This window comes from Myotis myotis, unplaced genomic scaffold, assembly GCF_014108235.1.
Source record: "Myotis myotis isolate mMyoMyo1 unplaced genomic scaffold, mMyoMyo1.p scaffold_m19_p_20, whole genome shotgun sequence".
NCBI lineage: Eukaryota > Metazoa > Chordata > Mammalia > Chiroptera > Vespertilionidae > Myotis > Myotis myotis.
This window is the reverse complement of record NW_023416325.1, coordinates 3,053,263-3,073,886: the sequence shown is the minus strand read 5'-3', so window position 1 is coordinate 3,073,886 and position 20,624 is coordinate 3,053,263. Positions and strand designations below refer to the sequence as shown.

The window sequence follows — 20,624 nt, the reverse complement described above, 5'->3', positions numbered from 1 at the left end:
ATCGCTTAAGGCAGTTTGCATATACCCTCCTCCTCCTCCTCAGCTCTTCAGTATCCGCCCCCCCCCCCAGCTCCCTGCCTCCACCTGCACCCCAGGTACAGTGCACTCCCTCCCCTGATGGAGAGGAGCCCCTCACTGAGCTGTTCCCCTGTGCGTGCTAGCTCCCCTTTGCCTTGTGAGGAACACGAGGGCAGTCTCCGGACAGGTGTTTTTTCAATTCTGTCTGTTCTCTGAGCCCCCTGAACAGTGGCTTATGGCCTGTCAGTTCAAATCCAACTCATTGTTTTTAACCCTTTTTTCCTTGTGATGAGAACCTTTAAAATCTCCCTTATCCATTGTCCAGTGTGCAGTGCAGTATGAACCACCGTCATGCTGTGCTTACCTCTCCATCACATTTACTTTGTAACCCCCACCCTCCTCCTGCCTCTGGCAGCCACCAGTCTGTTCTCTCTCTCTGAGCTCAGTGTTTTTTGTACAGTGGGGCCTTGACTTACGAGTTTAATTCCTTCCAAGACGGAGCTCGTTAAGGAGCTCGTTAACTCAAATTACTCTATCAACTCAATGCAAAAAAATCCGGCGAGAGACAGCTGGTATCTCAAAAAACCAGTTAGTCGGGACACTCGTAAGTCAAGGTCCCACTGTATTTGTTTTTTAGATTCCACATATACGTGAAATCAAACAGTATGATTTTCTCTGTATGACTCACTTACTTAGCATAATACCCTCAGGGAACATCCACGTTGTCACAGATGGCAAGATGTTATTCTTTTTTATGGCCACATCTTTTTTTTTTTTGCCACATCTTGATCCATTTTCCATCAAGGGACACGTATGTAGGTTGTTTTCAGATTTTAGCTATTGTAAGCAATGCTGCAGTGAGCGTGGGGGTGCAGATGTCTTTTTGAATGAGTGTTTTTGCTTTCTTTGGATAAATACCCAGAGGTGGGATTGCTGGATCGTGTGATAGTTCTATTTTCAATTGTGTGAGAAACCTCCGTAGTGTTGCACATTGTCACCGCACCAGTTTACATTCCCACCAACAGTGCACACGGGCTCCCTTTCCTCCATATCCTTGCTAACCAACACTAGTTATTTCCTGTCTTATTCTAACGGGTGTGAGGTGGTATCTCATTGTGGTTTTGATTTGCATTTGACTCATGATGTTGAGCGTCTTTTCACGTACCCGTTGGCCATTTGCGTGTCTTTGGGAAAATGTTCAGATACTCTGTGTTTTTGTTAAGTTGTATGAAGTCTTTACATATGTTGGATCTTAATAAGTATAATTTGCAAATATCTTCTCCCATTCGTTGCTGCCTTTTTGTTTTGTGGATGGGTTTGTGGTTTTTTTGTTTGTTTTTTTGTTGTGCAGAAGCTTTTTAGTTTGATGTAGTCCCATTTGTTAATTTCTTTTTCTTTTACTTACTTTGCCTTTGGAGTCAAATTCACAAAAAAGACCTCAGACCAATGTCGAGAAACTGGTGTCAATGTTCTCTTCTATGTATTTTACTTTTTTCGGGTTCTGTATTCAAATATTTAGTTCATTTGAGTTCATTTTTGTGTATGGTGTAAGATAGTGGCCTAGTTTCATTTTTTTTTGCATATGGTTGTCCAGTTTTATCATCAGCATTTATTGAAAAGACTTTCTTCATTGTATAGTCTTGGCTCCTTTGTGATAAATTAGTGCCCATATGTGGGTGGGTTTGTTTCTAGGCTCTCAATTCTGTTCCGTTAGTCTATGTGTTTATTTTTCTGCCAATACCATACTGTTTTGATTATCTAGCTTTGTAGTATAGTTTCAGATCGGGGAGTGTGATACCTTCGGCTTTGTATCTTTTTCTCAGGATTGCTTTGTCTTTTTGGTTTCTTTTGTGGCTCCATGCAAATTTAAGGATTATTTATTTTATTTTTGTGAAAAATGCCATTGGAATTTTGATGGGATTAGCTTGGATCTGTAGATTGCCTTTGGTAATACAGACATTTTAACAATGTTAATTCTTCCAATCTGTGAACATGCAATACCTTTCCATCTCTGCATCTTCAGTTTCTTTCCACAGCGTCTTACGGTTTTCAGTGTACAGGCCTTTACCTTCTTTGTTAAGTTTATTTCTTGGTACTTTATTCTTTTTGTTGCGATTACAAGTGGAATTGTTTTCTTCGTTTCTCTTTCTGATATGTCATTGTTAGTATACAGAAACTAACAGATTTTTGCATATTTTTGTATCCTGCAACTTTACTGAGTTCGTGTATTAGTTTTTTGGTGGCGTCTTTAGGATTTTATATATAAATATCATGTCGTCTGCAAATAGTGATAGTTTTAATTCCAATTTGGATGTCTTTTATTTTTATTTTTTTCTTGCCTAATTGCTAAGACTTTCAGTACTGTGTTGAAAAACATTGGGTATCCTGGCCTTACTCCTTATCTTAGAGGAAAAGCTTTGAGTTTTTCTTTATTGAGTACGATGCTAGGTGGGGGTTGTCATATGTAGCGTATTATGTTAAGATGCTTTCTTTCCATAGCCATTTTTAATGAGTTTTCAATCATAATTGCATGTTGTACCCTGTCAGATGTTTTTTCTGCACCTGTAGAGATCGTCATATGATTTATTTTATGTCTTATTAGTGTGGTGTATCAGGTTCATTGATTTTTGGATGTCGAACCATCATTGCATCCCTGGCATGAATTCCACTTGGACATGGTGTGTGACCCTTTTGATGTGTTGTTGTACTTGATTTACTAGTATTTTATTTAGGATTTTTGCATATACAGGATGTTCTTTAAAGATATTGGCCTGTAATTGTGTGTGTGTGTGTGTGTGTTGACCTTGCCTGGTTCTAGTATCAGGGTAATGCTGGCCTCATAAAATAAGTTAGGAAGCACTCCCTCTTCAGTTTTTTGGGAAAAAGTTTGAGGAGAAGAGGTATTCAATCTTCTTTGCATGTTCGATAGACTTCACCAGCGAAGCCAGCTGATCCTGGAATTTTGTTTGTTGCCAGGTGTTTGATTTCTGTTTCAAGTTCCTTACGAGTGATCAGTTTGTTCAGGTTTTCCAGTTTTTCATGATTCAGTTTAGGAAGGTTGTATGCTTTACAAATCTGTTAATTTCTTATAGTTGGTTCAGTTTGTTGGCATATAATTGTTGGTAGTAGTCTCTTTGATGCTTTATATTTCTGTGGTGTGTTTTAATATCTCTGGGTGTATTTCATTTACTTAGGCTCTCATCCAGTGGTTCTCAACCTTCTGGCCCTTTAAATACAGTTCCTCACGTTGTGACCCAACCATAAAATTATTTTCGTTGCTACTTCATCACTGTAATGTTGCTACTGTTATGAATCGTCATGTAAATATCTGATATGCAGGATGGTCTTAGGCGACCCCTGTGAAAGGGTCGTTCGACCGCCAAAGGGGTCGTGACCCACAGGTTGAGAACCGCTGCTCTAATCTTTGTTATTTCCTTTACTAACTTCGGCTTAGCTTTTCCTTCTATTTCTAGTTCCTGGAGATGTAAAGTTGTTTATTTGAGACGTCCCCTTTCCCCAAACATTTATTTAATGCGTACTCTGTAAAAGCACGTTGTTAATACGTAAAGAAAATGTCTTTATGCTCTAGCTGGTTTGGCTCAGTGGGTAGTGTCAGCCTGCGGACTGAAGGGTCCCGGGTTTGATTCCCAGTCAGGGCACATGCCCGGGTTGCGGGCTCGATCCCCAGTGTGGGGCCTCCTCCAGGAAGCCCTCTGTGCTGCTCTCTCTGAGCCCCAGCAGTAAGTGCGTGCTCTGGCTCTGCCATGTTCACCGTGTCGCCTCCTCCTGTCACTCAGGGTGGGCTCTGCGTCTGAGGGCGCTCCATCCTGCTCCCCACATCGAAGCTATGGACAGGGGGGGTCACTGTCAGGGCCGCCCTGAGGAGAATGGGGATGATCTCGCCGTTTTTCTCAACAGGGAAGACCTGCGCGTTTCTGACTTCTGGAGCTCAGCGCTGGGTGAGTACCTCGCCACGGCTGGGGGTGGGGGGGTGGGAGGGGCCTGAATATGGGCAGAGAAAGGAATCCCACCTGCATTTGATGACGTTTTGCTTAAGGGGGTGTACATGTGGGCTCTAATTCCGACTTCCGCCTTACAGCTGCGTGCTTTTGGCTCTTAACTAACTGGCCCTAAGTTTCTTCTGTGCGATGGAGATGAAATGCCTGTCCTGGAGGGTAATTTCGCCTCTTAGTGAGGCTGTCCGGGTGCTTAGATGGTGCGTGCCTGCTGCGCAGGGGTCAGTGACCGTGAGCTGTCATTATCATTGTTGCTGAGATGGTTATCCTGCTCTCTTTCCTTGAGATACAATGTGGACCCCCCCCCCCCCCCCGCGGTTATACTGTCTTCCTAAACATTATGTGTGGGAGCATAAACAGTACATGGAGTGGGCCTAACAGTAGTCGTACGGTAGTTACCCTTCTTATTGAGGGGCATTTGCTTTGTGTCCTTTGTTTTTTAATTATAAGTTTGCAATGAGCACCTTTCTGCATTGAGCTTTTACCAAGTTTGTTGATGTTCTTGGGATATATTCCCAGAAAGGAAAAGAGTCAGTGAAAGGCAGTGACCAACTCGATATCCACTGTCTGGCGGTTTTCCAAAAAGCTTTTCCCACTTCTTTCACAGCAGGGACTGAAAGGGCCAGTTTTTCATGCGACCTTTCCTTCTTGTGGGAATGGCCAGCTTGTTGCTTGTTGTTTTGTTTTGCATCCAGATTTGTGCAAATAAATTCAGTACCAGAATCACAAAGGAGAGACCAGAGCACCCACCTCCACATGAGGTTTAAAGAGAGTAGTTTTTGTTAGACTCCAGAAGCCCAGCCTACCTTTTTTAAAAAATATGTTTTTATTGCTCTTTAGAGAGAGAGGAAGTGAGAGGGATCGAGAAATAGAAACATCGATGAGAGAGAAACATTGATAGGCTGCCTCCAGTACAGCCCCTACTGGGGATCGAGCCTGCAACCCCAGCATGTCCCTGGCTGGGAATTGAACCAGTGACCTCTTGGATTGGGTTGCTGCCCAATCACTGAACCACACCTTTTTTACACACTAAATATTCTTACTCCGGCCGTGTATAGTGTGATATTAAGAGCTCTGCTCCTCGTTCTTTGTTATAATAAAAAAAAGCTGGCATTTCAAGGCATAACCTGAGTTTACCAGGGACCTCCTGTTAAACTAGAATGAGTTAGATAGAAACCGCGCCCGTACATGCAAACGATTGCTTCGCAAGCCCTTCTCTGAGGTGTGGGCTGCGGGGGTCCGGGGACCCGGACAGCCAGCCTGTCAGCTCCGGGGGACCCGGGGGCGCGTCCCAGGATGCTGGGAGCGGAGCAGCAGCCCCTCTCTGAGGAGGTGACGCCGCCGCCGCCGTGCTCCTTGCTCCCTGGCCTGTGGGCAGCTCTGGTGGCTGATGGGGTGCACAGGGTCACTCTGACTGTACGTGGGGGCCCGCTCTTTCAGAAACCATCAGCACATGCCTTAAGAAACATCTGGAACAGCTGGATGCCCCTGTGGGGGCTCTTTCGGAAGCCATTGGAAGCCTGCACCTAGACTCCTCACCAGGTGACTCGGGGGCGGCTCCGGGCTCCATCCCGGGAGAGACCCCCGTCCCGGGGACCGGCGGCTGGAAGTGTGTGTGCTACGGCGTTGGGAGCTTTGCCACCTGCGCCATCGCTAGAAGCCAGCTCGCCTTCTTGCTTCTCTTCCTGGAAAAGTGCCAGGTACATTTTGGACTCTCTTTACCACCCCTCTCCTGGTCTTGCCCACGTGCACACAGGCATGAGGTGGCAATAACTCCCTCCCTCCTGCAGATTCCCAGAAGTCACTGCTGGGTGTATGACCCTCTGTTTAGCCAACTGGAAATTGCAGTCCTTACCACCCTGGGGGTGACTGTCCTCGGTGAGAACGAGGTGAGTGGCTTAGGAAAGGGGAGCGTGGAGCTAGGGGGACTGCTGACCCGCGGAGCCCAGGCTCTGACCCGTGATGCGATTTTTTTTTTTTTTGAAACGGCAGCCCCTCCTCTCTGTTGCTTTCCCGGTGCCTGTGCGTGTGACTAGTTACCCACGCTTTGACTGTTGTGCCCATCAGAGAAAAGTAAATTACACAAATGGCGTGAACCAGAACGTTAGGTTCATAAAATTTTCGACGAGTGTGTGTCCAGGAATTATGCTAGATTGGTACTTACTGTTGTTATTGAAATATTAAAAGGACACACAATCTCAGTGCCTCAAATGTGGGTTTTCTGGTTGGACTTGACCCTATTCCCAGGGAGGCAATAAAAGGGGACAGAACGGCTCCCTTCTTTGGAGCTGTAGTCAGCCATTCCTACGGCACCTGGCTGAGCTGTGGATGAAGCTTCTGTCCCCCCGGCACCCCCTAAAATCGTTGGGGTTCGAAAGTTCATGAGGCCTGGAAAAAGGAAATTTCCCGCTCAAGGCAAATACCTCTGAGTTTCATTTTGTATTGTCTTGGGGGTTATAAAATAATCATTTGATTCCTCTCTGTTTTGAGAAACTGCCATCTCATTGCTTACGATGAAAATGAGGCCCAGCTGAAACAAGGACTCGTTTGCCGATGTTGGCAAGCTCCTAAAACACGGCCATTTAATACAGATCAGCTTTTCTGAGTGCCTGCTCTGCTGGGCAAGGAGCTCTGGGAGGCCGTGACAAACAGGAGCCAGAAACTGTCTTCAGGGAGCCCCCGGCCACATGAAGGCATGCGGCCTGCAGACAAGTAAATGACGAGTCAGACAGGCAGGCAGACCCGCGTGCTAGGAACTGAGATCGGAAGGAGACCCGCTCTCTTTGGGGGATGGAGGGAGCTTCCTGGGGCTTGAGCTGGGATTTGTGGGTCAGCCACGAGTTTGCTGGGGGACAGGCCCAGGGCTGCAGCCACAAGTTTGCTGGGGGACAGGCTCAGGGCTGCAGGCAGGAGTTTGCTGGGGGACAGTCACTGTTGCCACCCTCACACCCCTGCTCTCATGGACCCAAGAGGCCCTGTTGTTGAGCCAGAGGCTCTGTTTGTGGGACACATTGTTAACTTCATTCTTCCGTTCGCTTTCCTCTCAGCTCATTTTTTCCTGAGCTGTGTTGCTGTAACCGACATACAGCATTTTAAGTTTAAGGTGCACAATGTGACACCCGTATACTGCAAGCTGATGACACAATAAGGTTAGCTAACACCTCCATCACGTAACCACGTTTCTGTGTGTGTGTGTGTGAGGATCCTCAGCTTGTTAGTCTGTCCTGGCCTCGCCCTCCCGTGTGAGAAGTGGTTACATCTGGGCGTGTTCACCCAGGAAGGAAAGCGGAGTGTGCGTGGCGAGCCCACCGTCTTTTACATGCTGCACTGCGGGACGGCCCTGTACAACAACCTTCTGTGGAGCAACTGGTCCGCTGACGCCCTTTCCAAGATGGTCATCATCGGGAACAGCTTCAGAGGCCTGGAGGAAAGGTAAGCCGAGGTCTGCCAGGCCCCGGGGCGGCCGTCCTCAGAGTGACCCGCAAGCAGAACACGTGTCCATGGCTGGTCCTCGGAAAAGGACCAAGAAACTGGACGGAGGGCCAGAGAAGCTGTCACCGAGTCAAGCTGTGAAGCAAGCGAAGGAGTCTTTGCCAGGAGCCCCTCCCTTCCCTCAGGCTGGCAGGACTTAACGGGAGGAGCCACTAGGTTTCTATGTCGCCCTCCTGTTCCCTTGAGGATGTTCACATTTCCTGCAGGATACTTTCTCTACACCCGTTTTTACATTCTTACCATATTTAAGTCACCTTGCCTTGCTGTATGCCTTCAGCTGGATAAAACCACTCTCGTACCGCCTAATCCTGCTTTAAAAACCTTTTTATTTATAGGTTGTTGACAAGGATTCTGCAGAAAAACTATGCCTATGTTGCAAAGGTACCGTCTGAGGGGCGGGATGGGGACGGGCGTGAGTCCGCCACTGGGGAGTCTGCCCTTACGCGTGCAGGCGGGGCTGGTGGGGCTAAGGCAGGCAGAGCGGGGCTCACCGTGCCTATCGAGGTACATGCTTGACTTGGATTTTCTGCTCAGGTTTTAGAAGGACTGGAGGAGCAGGCGTTTCCCCAGACGGCACAGTACTTGGACGTGTTTAATGACATCTCTGTGCACTGGTTCCCAGTCCAGAAGCTAAAGCAGCTCCCCATGGACACGTGGGCATCTCGGGAAGAGCCAGATTACCGGGACTGCGAGGACCTCGAGATCATCAGGAACCAGGCAGGTGCCTCAGCTACCGGCCCAACTGGCTGTGATGTAGGAAGTGCTGGCGGAGGCAGCCGCGCCGGCGGGACCAGAGTGGGGGCGCTGCGGGGACACTGTCCTCCCAGGGCCAGTTCCGGAGAGAACAGGAAGCCCTCAGCCTGGCTCTCGAGGGGAGAGGAGATGTGCTGTGGAAGGACTTGGTGTCCCTCACATCCCTTATCGCCCTTCCTCGGGGGCCTGGCTGGTGGGGAGAACCTACTGAATAGAGAAGCGACTCTTTCAAAGATGGTTCAAAAGGTTTAGTCAGACATGTGAGCAGCCGCCCCGGCCACCGCCTACTTGGCCATGTCGATCAGGCTCTGCAGGGAGGTGGGCACCCAGGTCTTCTCGCCCTGGACGAACACCACGCCCCGGTCGATGTAGATGACGATGCGGCCGAAGGTGTAGAGCTGCTTCCCTTCGTGTCGCTTCCCGATGACAGGCATGAAGACGATGTTGTGCTCCTCGGCCTTGGTCTCAATGAGGTCCTTAAAGTTCATGGGCACGGAGCTGGCGGCCACGCCGATGCCCCTCTGGGCCATGTTCTCGGCCTCCCGCCGCTCCTGCATGGCCTCGTACTGGAAGTCCTTCCTCCGCTCCGTGTGGGTGAGGTAGGCGATGTTTTCCCGTGCCCCGGGCTGCATGTAGGCACCTGGGAGACAGGGCAGGGGTGAGGAGAGGCTGCGATGGGCCATCTCCGTGAACCTACTGTTCCTCACTGAGCGGCAGCTGTGCCTCAGACACAAAACACTGAGAGACGGCCCAGCACCTGCACACCTGGCTGCGATCACATAGGAATTGGGCTGGCGATTTCTGGCAAATTCCTAGTGGCCAGATTCTGTTCCCATCTTGCCTGGGAGTTTTCACTCCACACTGCCAAAGAGGCAGCCGGCAGAACCCTGAAAACATAGTCACGTTTACCCATACAGGCCTCTGGCCCTGGAAGAACTTTTGAGGTATGTGGGGAGCTGAAACAAGGATAATACAGGACCATAAGCGCCCACTGCTAAGGGACGGGTACAGATGGAGAGTTCTAGGGGCCAGGAGGCTGAAGGTAGGGTCTAGAGCAGTGATGGCGAACCTGTGACACGCAAACTCATTTTTTTGGTTGATTTTTTTTAAGTGGCATTTAAATATATAAAATATCAAAAAATTTCTATATGTGACACGGCACCAGAGTTAAGTTAGGGTTTTTCAAAATGCTGACATGCCGAGCTCAAAAGGCTCACCATCACTGGTCTAGAGTATGAAAATGGAGGTACCCCCTGAGGGACCTGGACAAGTAGAGAGAAAGAAGTGTATTTCCCCACTAAGTACATTGTGATTAAGTAATCTGTGAACTCTGTTCTCATGTGTCACAGCTGCCACTCCTAAGCGGTGTGACCCTGAAGAAGCTCTTGGCCTTATCGATCTTGTCTGTAAAACAGGTTAGAACAGATGCTTTGAGGGGCTCACCTAGACCTGAGCAATAGGGGAATAGATACTAAGTGAACAGTCAGCTGCCCACTTCTGGCACAGCAGACACCTACCGAGTGCTGTCTACACCACTCCCAGTAACAACCCCTCTAGGTTTTTAGTAAAACCTACAAGGCAGGTGTTGTTACTGTTTACAGGTAAAGAATATGGTCTTAGACAGCGGTTGCCACCAGTGGCCCACGAGGTCCAAGAGATTGGCAACCGCTGGTCTAAGAGTCAGACTGAGCCCTGACTACGCTGTGAGCTTACACTTAAGTAGCACACCCAACGCTGGCTGAGCAGGCGCACGAATGAACCTTAAAAGGCACACAGTATAGTGGGTATGAAGGTAGGCCCTGGAGGTAGACCCAGTGTGAATCTGCTTAAATCTGTCTCCATTCAGAGAGAGGTGCCCCTCCCGGTCGCAGGAGAGCTGGTGGCTGAGTCGGGGTCTGCTGGAGTGGAGAGTGGAGGGTGAGTTACACTGTAGTCAGCCCCCAGGGACCTGAAGACCCTGTTCTGTCTCTTACATGTGCAGAAACATGGAGCCCACGGCCAGGACATCCCTCACAGAACCCCCACTCACCGACGTTGGAGGACACCGCCCTGTTCATGATGTCCAGCGCTTCGTTGAACTTGTCCTTGATGGACGGGTGCGCCAGCACTTGGTCTGAGAACATGGACTTCCAGCCCAAGTACCACTTGGTGATCTCCTCGTAATTGGGGCTGTTACTGAGCCAGGAGCACAGCACCTGCCAGAAACGAACAAGTAAGAAACTTGCATCCAAAGTGGCAACAAATGGGAGCCAAACATCTAAAGGGGCCCTTTGCTGTTACTCCTGGTCCTACAGGCCGGTGCCGCTGATGGGGCCGAAAGCCAGGCCCTCAGGAGTGTGGGCTGTGCCTTGCAGGTAAACTGAGCCTCCGCCTCCTGTGCGGACAACAGGGATGCCAGTCCCTGCCCCAAATATGCAAATAAAGTGCTCAGAGCGTCTGGCACCTGGTCATAAATGGCGGGCACTGGTATTGCTTCGCTCGTTCCTGTCCGGCCGTGTAGCTCATTTTTGTTGCGCAGTCACAGCACTGCCTCCAACAGCCACCCCTTACCCCCCCCCCAGCAAAGCAAAACAAGGCACCTGAAGCCACTTGGGGAAGAAGTGCTTTTCCAGGAGCCCCACCAGGCTGGAGACGGAGATCATCCCTTCCCAGTCGATGACCCAGTAGAAGGCATCCATGTGCTGCTGGTGGGGGTTGATGACCAGCTCCCCGAGGCACATGCCTGCAAGGGAAAGAAAGCCAGGCTCTGAGAGAAGCTTCGCCTGAGGGGCTAGTGTGTGGTTGGCCTTTAAAGGTCATTTTCTTCTCTAGCCCAGAATCAAATCCCATGACAATTCCAGGACGCCGATGGCTATCCTGTTGCCAGAAGCCTAGACCAGTCTGACATGGTCACCACAGCCTTAAGGGCTCATTTATATTCAGCCTCAGTGCACAGAACAGCACCTCTGTTACGGTGAGAGGCCCATGTGCTAATGCGGCTCCAAGGCCTTATTCTGAGAAGCACAACCACTAAACTGGCCCAGAGAAACCAAGGCCAAAGCCGCTGGCCTAGATGCTTCCCCACGTCCTTACCCAGCTTGGGCACGATGTTCTTGACCATGAAGGCCTCCCAGGAGCCCGGGGTGAAGACGTCTTTCCAGGGCTGGAGGATGAGCTTGGCAGAGGAGTCACTGGGGTGCCACTTCTGCAGGGCGCTGGACAGCTTGCTGCGGATGGGGGAGTAGAGCGGCTCCAGGCGCGCCTGCATGAGGGGCAGCCATGGGTGGATCCAGGAGTGGATGGGCACGGTGTCCGTGAGTGGGTTCCAGTTCTCCACCTGCAGGAGGAGTGGGGGAAACAGCGACTGTGGGGGATCAAACGATGCCCTGGGGGTTCATGGCAAGGACGCCAGGTGCTCTCTTGGCCAAGGTCCAGCCCTTTGCATGTGTGTGGGACACATTTGGTACTAAGGCAGCCAGATAAAAATATTCCCAAGCAATTGTATTACAGCTCAGAAATGGCAGCTTTCACTTTAAGAAACCAAGTTAATTCCCTGTTAATGGGGCTGTGGGGAGACAGGTGCTGCTACAACGGCTGGAGTTACCGGGGCAGCACTGGCTCCCCACGAGGGCGTTCCTGGGCTCCAGGCCTACCTCCTTCTGCAGCTTGGGGAAGACGAGCTGGTCCAGGATGTTGTCCAGCACCCACACGGGGATGATGTGCACCCAGCTGTCCAGGAAGTCCACCATGGGCTCACAGTTCCGGGGTTGCCACTGGGTGACGATATTTCGAACAAAAGGCATCCAGACTTCCCATATCAGCCTGTGAGAGAGACAGGGCAGGTTGCTAACGGCGCCGTCTGGGTGTGCAAGGTGCACCACACCCACTTCTCTAGAGTAAGAAAGGGCAGCGGCATGGACATCGGGCAGAGAACCACCAGGCCGGGCCCCACGCTGGTCACACCTGTGCCTGCCGCCTCTTTCCTGGCTGCCCGCCCAGCCTCGGGACCTTATTGGCAGCACCTACTGGCAGGGTTGCTGCAGGGTCACACAGGCTCATGGCCCCACACACAGCCCCTCGCAAGATGTCGTGAGCTTTTCCACCCAGAGCTCTGCACAGCAGACACCTCTCCCTCACTCTTTGGTTACAGATTAAATGCCCCCCTGAGCCTCTGCCTCAAACCTCCCCCCAGAGGCATACACCTTCCTTTCCTCTGCCACTGGGTTTATGCGTTCATTCTATCCACTACCTGCCTTTTCCAGTTGCCATAGGAACTGTAAGGCTGGCTGCTTTACTCCCAAGGTCAGCCTGGCACACGCGTGACCCTCAGACACTCGACAAGTGTCAGATGAAGTAATGAACGAGGACCGGCGCTCCCCCCCGCCCCCCCAGCAGATAGCAGCCTGTCCCGTCCGCCGCCGGCTGACCTGTGAAAGGCGTCTGCCGAGAGGTCCTGGCCGCCGTGCGACAGGAGCTGGTCGTTCTCCAGGAGGCTCTTCCACTTGGAGATGATCTCGGTGCCGTAGGTGCAGTCCTGGGGGGAGGAGAGCAGCTGAGAGCCTGCCTCTGGCAGCTCCCCCCCCGCCCCCCCCCAACAGTGTCAGGGCCGACTTCCCCGACCACTCACTTTGAGGGGGTCCCACTCCTTGAAGTACTCCTTCATGAGCGGGTAGACGATGGCCACGGCCAGGTCCACGCGGTCGGACATGCGGTACTCCTCGTAGTACTTGTCCTGCAGGGTCTCGAAGATGCGGGCGCACTCGTCCAGGGTGAGCGGGTGGCTGCAGCCGGGCTGCATGCGCCGCTCGCACTCCTCCACCAGCTCCAGGACTTGGCTGAGGTTGGAGATGGCCCGCTCCTCGTGGTCCAGCACCTCCGACATCTTCTCCAGCTCGTGCGAGAGGTTCACCACCATGTCCCGCTCGTACTGCAGCTGCCGGTCGTTCTGGATGATCTCCTGCTCCGTGAGGTCGATGAGCAGCTGCAGGTTGTGCTCCAGCTCCGGCAGCGCGAAGCCCGGGGCCTTGGCCTCCTTGCCGGACAGTGGCAGCTGCTGGGACTGCGGCGGCAGCCCGTCGTCGGGGATGTTGTGCTTGTGGCTGATCTGGCTGTAGCTGTAGTAGACCTTCTGCTCCCGGCCCGTCATGTCTATGACCTTGGAGAGGGCAGAGGAACAGGTTAGCACTTGCCACTGCTGCCTATGGAACAGACACAAGGCCGAAGACGCGCTGCGAGGGGAAAGGTGTAGGGCCCGCTGTTGAGCACAGCTGTGGGGCGGTGGGCCTGTGCCACCTAGCTGCGAGGGGGAAGCGACGTGTAAAATGCCATCTGTTCTCAAAAGGACATTCAATGCTGTTCTGCCCCGAGGGCCCCTGAACCCTTCCCGGTGTTAAGAGCCTTAAAGACCGGCCTGTTCTCTACCTGATTGTACTCTGAGAATCTATCCTTAAAAATGAAACAGACACGGCTTTAGGTGCACACCAGCTTGTCTAAAAGCCAGGAAACGGCTACAGGTCTAGCAGGAAGGGGACCAGTCACAGCACAGCCGTCTCTGGACTGTGCACGCAGTGAAGACGCCACACGGAGTCTAACCCTTCACTGCTGTGAGCTTCAGCAGAGGCGGGTGTGCGGCTCACACACGGGTGCTGGGCACACGGCAGGAACCAGGTGACTTACTGACCGTGTCGTGTGAGCACAGTGAAGGGACAGGCTGCTATCCAGCGAGAAAAGCAGGATGAACAAAACCAAACCCGGCCAGGAGCCCGGAAGGGGCCTCAGGAGCCCCGGCGCTGGCCTCTGGCTGTGGCGTCCTTCTTGTTCCCAGCGCCCCAGCCTGGCCCGGAGTCCGAGGCCACGTACCTTGACCTGCGAAAGCTCCTTCTGGGGAGCCGTGAGCTTCTTGCTGGTCCTGCCCTTGGCCTTCAGCTCCTCCACCGTCTTGTAGGAGTACTTGGGCTTCTTCTTGCTCCCGCTGGGGTCCTTCCTCCACTGGCTCAGCTCCTTCTGAAACTCCTGAACGAGAGGGTGCATCCGTCACACCAGAAGGTCCCCTTCTGACGGCAGGTGGGGGCCCCTCCCTTCGACCTTCACAAGGTCATGCTAGGATTGTGCCTGTGTGACACTAAACCCTAATGATACTCGACACCCGCTCCCCCTCTTACAAACAGTGGGGTTCAGAAGGCAGGTACACTGATTGGAAAGAGAAACAAAAATAAAGACGTTTCCTGATCGTCTAGGATGGCAGGCACTGCTGGTTCTAAGTCTGCCTCACGTAAAACGTAGAAAACAGCATCAGGGACTTAAGTACACAGACCCTGGTTCTAACCAAGTGCAGGCAAACCACTGGCCCCTCGGCTTCGGGCAAAGCCTCTCACAGCAGGGTCTGCGGAGCCTGGAGGAAGGTGTACAGGACAGGCGGGAGCTTGGTCTGAGGGTCGTGGAGTCCGGCCCCCAGCAGTGGGCTGTGTTTGTCACTTGTTTTTCTCACAGTGTTAGTTTAAGACTTGTAGCCGGCAGGCGTGGCTCAGTGGTTGAGCATCCACCTAGGACCCAGGAGGTCACAGTTTGATTCCCGGTCAGGGCACATGCCTGGGTATATGTGGGGGTGCTCCATACCAGTGTGGGGTGTGCAGGAGGCAGCCAATCAATGATTCTCTCATCCTTGATGTTTCTATCTCTCTCTGTCTCTCCCTTCCTCCCTGAAATCAATAAAAATATATTTTAAAAAGTGGTAATTTTTTTCTCAAAAAGAAGATAATCTGGACATCTACTTTGGGGAAATCAGAAAAATCAGGCAACACTGAGCCCACATTCCAATAATCGCCTAGAGCTGGGTAGACACTACCCTCTATACGGGCTATGCCCTGGCCTGTCTGCCTCAGGCCCTGCCACACACCTGCTCACCTACATCACTGATGCCGCATGCCTGGCACCTGTTAGCGTCTAAGTCTCAGACCTCCTGGCTCAGTCGTCAGCCCACTATCAAGGAGGGGCCAATGACAAGAATAATGACGTGTGTCTGTGTGGCATCCTGCTTCCCCCATAAATGCAGAGGAGGAAAAAGTAACTTATCCATCAAGAGAGCTGGCCCCTTCTGTCGCTGAAGCAAAGCGATGCCCAGCTGGCAGGTGCCCCTGCTGCACGTGGGAGGAGAACCCAGCACCTGACGTGGCTTCGAGGCGTACGGCATGGGCCTCCCACCGCCATGCACGCCCCTCCCTGCTCCCGGTGCTGCCATCCTGCACGCCTCCTGAGGTCTCCACTGTCAGGCTCCGAGCTGCTCTGACCTCTGGCCTCCTGCGGCTGAGGCCCTCCTGCCAGGTGTTACCTGAAATGTCTTCCTCCTAAGAGGTCTGCCCTGACCCCATTTACGTCAAGCCCACCACCTCCCCCGGCCCATCTGATCTTCTCCCTTGGCCCTTAGCAGGTGCTGCTCTTTCTAACCCTGCCGCCGATGACTGTTCACCGACTGTCCACCAGGCTCTAAGCCACAGGTCACGGCCACCCACCCTCCAGCCTGGCCTGTGACCGGGGCAATCGCCACCTGAAGACTGACAGCGAATGAGCGAACGTGCACACACAAATGACAGACCCCGCCCACCCCGCCTCCAGACTTCCCGTTACCTCTTCCGCTTCCTCCTCCGAGTCCACCACAGGGAAGTCCTGTAGGGACTGGGTGGTCCGCTCGGAGCCGTACGCTCCCACGGCGCCTTTTCCTTTCCGCTGTTTGGCTTCGATTGGCGTGATGATACCTGACGAGTTTCAGCAAAAGGAAAAGGGAGAGGCTTCAGGTCACAGCAGTTCTTGTCCTGAATCCGCCCCTCGTGATGTCACATGTCTTGGGCCTCACGCCCACTAGCACGGGGCCCCGGGAGGAGAGCTTGTCTCTGTCCCTCACCCCCGCCCACGTCCTGTGGCTGGACCCTGAGCTGCCACAGACCAGGGCTGCGTGAGGCATTTAGGTCCCACACACAGACCTCCATCTCCACCCGCATCCATTTCGTAGTGGATGCGAAGAGAGAACAATTCATTTGTAACTGGGAACTCGGCACACAATTCTCTGCTTGATCGGAAGCCCTCAGCATGGAAGCGCAGTGATTCAGGTGACACCGTATGGCGATTCCGCCTGAAGCAGGTGAAGCTGCACTGGAGAGCCACCTACTTGACATTCAGACCAACTGTGCTTCGCTTGTTTTATAACGTGTGTAAGCCTTGGAATGAAATGTTCTAATAACAGCAATAACAGAGTTTCTAACCAAGACCCCAGCATTTCAATACAGATTTCCCCTCCCCCCAAACTCTCCCCCGCCTCCCACTTCCAGTGAGTGCTGTTGAAATCTCAATGAGAACATCCCCCTCTCTTTCCTGGCCACCATCTCTAGCGTCCCTTTGTGGATTTCTCATAAGCTAATGTTTTCACACATAACCTGGATTTAATTGTCACCCTCACTCAGGGAGTGGAATGTGAATGAATGACAGATACTACTACCAACTCCAGGCGGTGGTGCCCCTGGCAGAGGCGCCAGGCCCAGGGAAGCCGTCTGCAGGAAGAAGGCACCGGCGTGGGCTGGTGGCCCTGGGACTGAGGTGAGGATGTGTGCGGGGAGCTGTGTCCCCCGCATGTGTCTGAGGCCGGGTGGGGGGAAGGACAGGAGGCAGAGCGCCTGGGAGGATGGAGGGAGCGAATGCAGGGCTTGCTCAGCCCAGCTTGCAGCTGCGTGGCTCCTGCTATTCAGCCACACACAGGGCTTTACGGGTTTCCCGGAGGACGAACGGCCGCCTCTGCAGAGCTGAGATGCCTGTGAGCAGGGACCACTGACTCTCAAGCTTTCAGGGCCCAGGAAAGTCAATGAAAACAAGTCAAATGGGGCTGGGGGAGGGGAGGGGAGGGAGGGGCGGAGACTGTCTCCAGGAGCAGCCAGGGGCATGGTCCCGGGCAGTTAGGATTCAGCTGAACCCATCACTGCAGGCAGGTCTAGAATTTCAGGAGCGAGGGTATCCCTTTTAAATACTGGCAACAAAGTCCTCTTTTTTTAGAAAAAATGAGGCCAAGAAGCATTTTCAGCCCGTGAGCTTGCTGCCTGTTTCAGACCCCCCCCTCCTCCTGCTGAAACCAGTGTCTTATTAGAGTCCGTAGCTCCAGGCAGCGTAGGGGACAGTCTGTCTTGTGCTGGCCCAGGCTGAGGAGTTCAGATACTTTCCAAGGAGCAAAGCAGACACTCTCCCCTCCTCGGCCCCGGCCCCTCCCACAAGAGGCCCTCCAAGGCCCGTACCTTGCGCGTTCTTGCCGAGGCCCCTCCCAGGGACGTAGCCCATCTTCTGCAGGAGCTTCTGCCCGATTCCCTTCGTGTGTCTCTCCCAGCTGCCAAAATCCATGAACGACTTGGTTCCTCCTGCAAAGCCTTTCTGGCTGGGTTTAAAATTGCCACCCTGCAAAGCAACAGCAGAGCTCAGGTGATGGAAAATCTAAGCAAGCAAGCTCGACTGGTGGGAAAATGGCCTGATGTGGAAAGAGACTGCACGGCACACTTCAACCCGGAAGCAACCGGGCTCCAGCTGGGCCCCCACCCGCTAGGAGGGGCTTAGGCTGCAGTGACCTTCCGAGGACATTGCTAAGGCCACAGTCCTTCCATAAAGATGCTACCGTTCTTTTGCCCTGGCTGGTGTGGCTCAGTGGATAGAGCGTCAGCCTGCAGACTGAAGGGTCCTAGGTTCGATTCTGGTCAAGAGCACAAGCCTGGGTTGCAGGCATGATCCCCAGTAGGGGGCGTGCAGGAGGCAGCCGATCAATGATTCTCTCTCGCCATTAATGTTTCTATCTCCCCCACTCCCTTCCTCCCTGAAATCAATAAAAGCATATTTAAAAAGAAAAGAAAAAAGATGTTACCGTTTTTAACTTCTTTGGCCCGAAATCCTTAGGAAATTCTTCCTGCTTAACAGGCTTCTCTTCATCGTCAGAATCTTCCAGCTCCGCCTCCTCCGCCGCCGCTTTCTTGAGGCCGGCGCTGATGAAGTTGACGGGCGCGGAGTAGTCTCGGGCCCTGCAGGCAGACACAGTGCCCCATGAGGGAATCCTAAATCAGTTACCAACTCCCATCTGTGAGCTGCTGACTCACGCCTGTCTCCACCCACTGGGGTCTGGGCCGCTAGCACCAGGCCCTACATAACCGCTCAGTAACACTGCCCAGTGGTTAGCGCAGCGGAAGGACAGCATTCGAGCCTCTAGAGGAAAACGGCCTCCCTAGCTGATGTCCTGGCTAAGGGACTCGGCAAGGCCAGGAGAGAAGTATAGTCAGTGGGGTAGCTCCCAAGGCCCCTCTGTCTGCCCCAGCCCCTTCCCTAAAGCAGAAGGAAGCAGCCCCTGGCAGCCAGTACCGTTTGCCTCCGAAGCTGGGCCTCTCTTCATCCGAGTCGCGCTCTGCCCACACCCCGTAGGTGGCCTCTTCCTTGGTCTGCCAGTGCCGCTGCCGGTTGGGGTTGAACTCATTCTGCAGATCCCAGTCAGTGATCTCAAAGTTCTCCCTCTCGTCGTCGTCGTCATCCATGTGGCCTTCCCCGTCCCGGTACAAGTGGGACAGCGACATGGCCAGTCACTGAGGGAACAGACGAAACAGGCGCAGTCGGTGATCGGTTCTGAGCATCAGTGCAAGACTTCCTTGAGAGCTCCTCTTCCTGCCTGCCTTCCCAACTCCCTGCAAACTCCCAAGTCCCTCCATCACCGTGACAAGCTAAGCAAGCAGGCATTACAGTCGCACTTTAGACCTTAGCCGGTGTGGCTCAGTGGATAGGCCTGCGGACTGAAGCATCCTGGGTTCAATTCCGCTCAAGGGCACGTGCCCGGGTTTCAGACTTGATCCCCAGTGGGGGGCGTGCAGGAGGCAGCCAATCAATGATTCTCATCATTTATGTTTCTATCTCTGTCCCTCGCCCTTCCTCTCTGAAGTCGATAAAAATATATTAAAAAAAACAAACAAAACCCACACACACACACAAAAAAACCGTGTTTCAGGAAGCAATGGGCACTAAGACAGGTGGTGCAAAAGGCTCGTCCCAAGAGCCTGGGATTCCTAACCATGTATTTCCTCGTCCTAGTCAGTGTCATAAAACATCCCACACAAAAATAACCACGCTGTTCTGTAAGTGACTGCTCAGAAGGTGTGCAGACAGCACCCCTACTCCACATTTACATCTGAGGGAGTTCTCGCTGGACCCTGGCGCCCCCAGGAAGTGAGTCCTTTAGAATGTGCTTTCTGAAGCGCATCACTTGTTGAGACCCCAAGACTCCGTCCTCCCCAAACACGAACCGACCTGCGGAGCTGGAAGGCAGCTGCGAGTGGGAGCACAAGCTTTAACAGCCCAGCATCTCCCGCCTGGAATACAACACCAGCTCCCGGGAGCGGGCGATGAGCTTCAGCTGCCTCTTACACCATCAACCACCGCATGAAGCACCACCCGCGCCTTGGAGGGGCCTGAAAGGCGCGCCCAGGAGCTGCTACTTGGAAAACTTCACTCCGAGTAAGTGCTCAAGGGGAGCAGCTGTTCCCAGGTCCCATGATTGCCACTGGCATCGCTAGAGTCGGAGAGAGCCTAACGGGGACGGGAAACCAGGCCGCCCGCGTTCAAATGCCCCCTCCCAGGCACTGTCCAGCGAGGGGCGCCACTCGGTGACCACGGACCGCACGGCAGCAACTGGACGCTTGTCCGCCGGCGGCCTCAGCGACAGGGAGCCAGGGCTTCCCAGGCGGCGCCCACCAGCCCCGCTCTCTTAGGTAGTTTTCCCTGCTCCTTCGACTCCCTCTGGGCGCTTCTGCATCCGACCCACCCGCGCGCAAACGAGGAAAATGTCCCGCGGAGCCCCAGGGCCGTGGGCACCGGGCCTGGTAACGACCGCAGGGTTGTCACGCGTGGGAGGGCGCTCGGCTCGGGCTCAGCACCGGCCGGACCTTCGGGCCGAGCACCCAGCGTCAGCCTCGAGGCGCTCCCCCAGGTCGGCGCGGGCGACTCCGCGCGCCGGGCAGGAAACAGGCCGAGACGCGAGACGGCCTTTAACTGAGGCCGAGGCGCGGGCGTGTCTCCCCGCCGTCCCGGCTGGGCCGTGTGGCTTCGGGCCCCAAGCCGACCCCGCGGTGACCCGAGCGCCCGCCCCTCTCGGCCTCGGCCGAGCCTCTGCGAAACGGAAGCGGGGCCGAGGCTGCCTCCCTCCCGGGCACTGACACCCGCTCTCCTGGGAGTTCCCGTCCCTTCCGCCCCCAGCCCAGCTCACCTCCTACGAGCTCAACGTCCCAAACACACACCTACTGCGAGCGAGAAGCGCGGTTCCGGAAGTCGGTACCCGAATTCCGGAAGTGCAGGGACCGGCGCACCGGA

General features: G+C 53.5%; 3 protein-coding genes across 7 annotated transcripts in view; 1 reads left to right on the top strand and 2 right to left on the bottom strand.

Moving 5' to 3' along the window:
• The window catches only part of SRRD (SRR1 domain containing), a 12,496-nt gene extending 1,763 nt beyond the window's left edge, over positions 1 to 10,733 (top strand). Inside the window, exons 2-8 of one of the 3 annotated variants that reach the window (XR_004974806.1) lie at positions 3,937 to 3,977; positions 5,475 to 5,734; positions 5,825 to 5,923; positions 7,312 to 7,466; positions 7,862 to 7,907; positions 8,061 to 8,878; positions 10,261 to 10,733. Coding sequence is in view for 1 of the 3 variants with exons in the window: in XM_036353504.1 (XP_036209397.1) it covers positions 3,937 to 3,977; positions 5,475 to 5,734; positions 5,825 to 5,923; positions 7,312 to 7,466; positions 7,862 to 7,907; positions 8,061 to 8,243; positions 10,261 to 10,338 (862 nt within the window). In the remaining 2 variants the exon portion in view is untranslated. Of the gene's footprint in view, positions 1 to 3,936; positions 3,978 to 5,474; positions 5,735 to 5,824; positions 5,924 to 7,311; positions 7,467 to 7,861; positions 7,908 to 8,060; positions 9,224 to 10,260 lie in introns of all 3 variants that reach the window. The other 2 variants (XR_004974807.1, XM_036353504.1) reach the window with 2 other exon arrangements.
• Positions 7,833 to 20,624, bottom strand: TFIP11 (tuftelin interacting protein 11). 3 transcript variants are annotated; one of them, XM_036353485.1, is made up of 13 exons: positions 20,521 to 20,624; positions 18,633 to 18,850; positions 18,145 to 18,298; positions 17,531 to 17,687; positions 15,882 to 16,009; positions 14,118 to 14,270; positions 12,886 to 13,413; positions 12,686 to 12,792; positions 11,912 to 12,080; positions 11,352 to 11,595; positions 10,859 to 11,001; positions 10,309 to 10,474; positions 7,833 to 8,919 (listed from the first exon to the last, which is right to left on the bottom strand). In XM_036353485.1, exons 2-13 carry the CDS (start codon positions 18,839 to 18,841, stop codon positions 8,564 to 8,566), a joined length of 2,514 nt encoding a protein of 837 aa, XP_036209378.1. In that variant the 5' UTR covers positions 18,842 to 18,850; positions 20,521 to 20,624; the 3' UTR covers positions 7,833 to 8,563. The 3 variants fall into 3 exon arrangements, with proteins under 3 accessions (XP_036209378.1, XP_036209380.1, XP_036209379.1); XM_036353487.1 differs by having other exon boundaries at positions 20,552 to 20,582; XM_036353486.1 differs by lacking the exon at positions 20,521 to 20,624 and adding an exon at positions 19,566 to 20,055.
• Positions 18,714 to 20,624, bottom strand: part of TPST2 (tyrosylprotein sulfotransferase 2) — a 42,629-nt gene continuing 40,718 nt past the window's right edge. The window contains exon 6 of the mRNA XM_036353502.1: positions 18,714 to 18,850. The gene's annotated coding sequence lies outside the window, so the exon portion shown is untranslated. The remainder of the gene's footprint in view (positions 18,851 to 20,624) is intronic.

Bases quoted from the DNA above. Each gene is read 5' to 3' on its own strand.
- TFIP11 (XM_036353485.1), bottom strand. From the start codon at position 18,841: ATGTCGCTGTCCCACTTGTACCGGGACGGGGAAGGCCACATGGATGAC. The intron at 17,688-18,144 runs GTAACATCTTTT...GTTGCTTTGCAG, and splicing joins GGCCAAAGAAGTTAAAAACG to GGTGGCAATTTTAAACCCAG. The intron at 12,081-12,685 runs GTCAGCCGGCGG...TCTCTCTCACAG, and splicing joins TCGGCAGACGCCTTTCACAG to GCTGATATGGGAAGTCTGGA.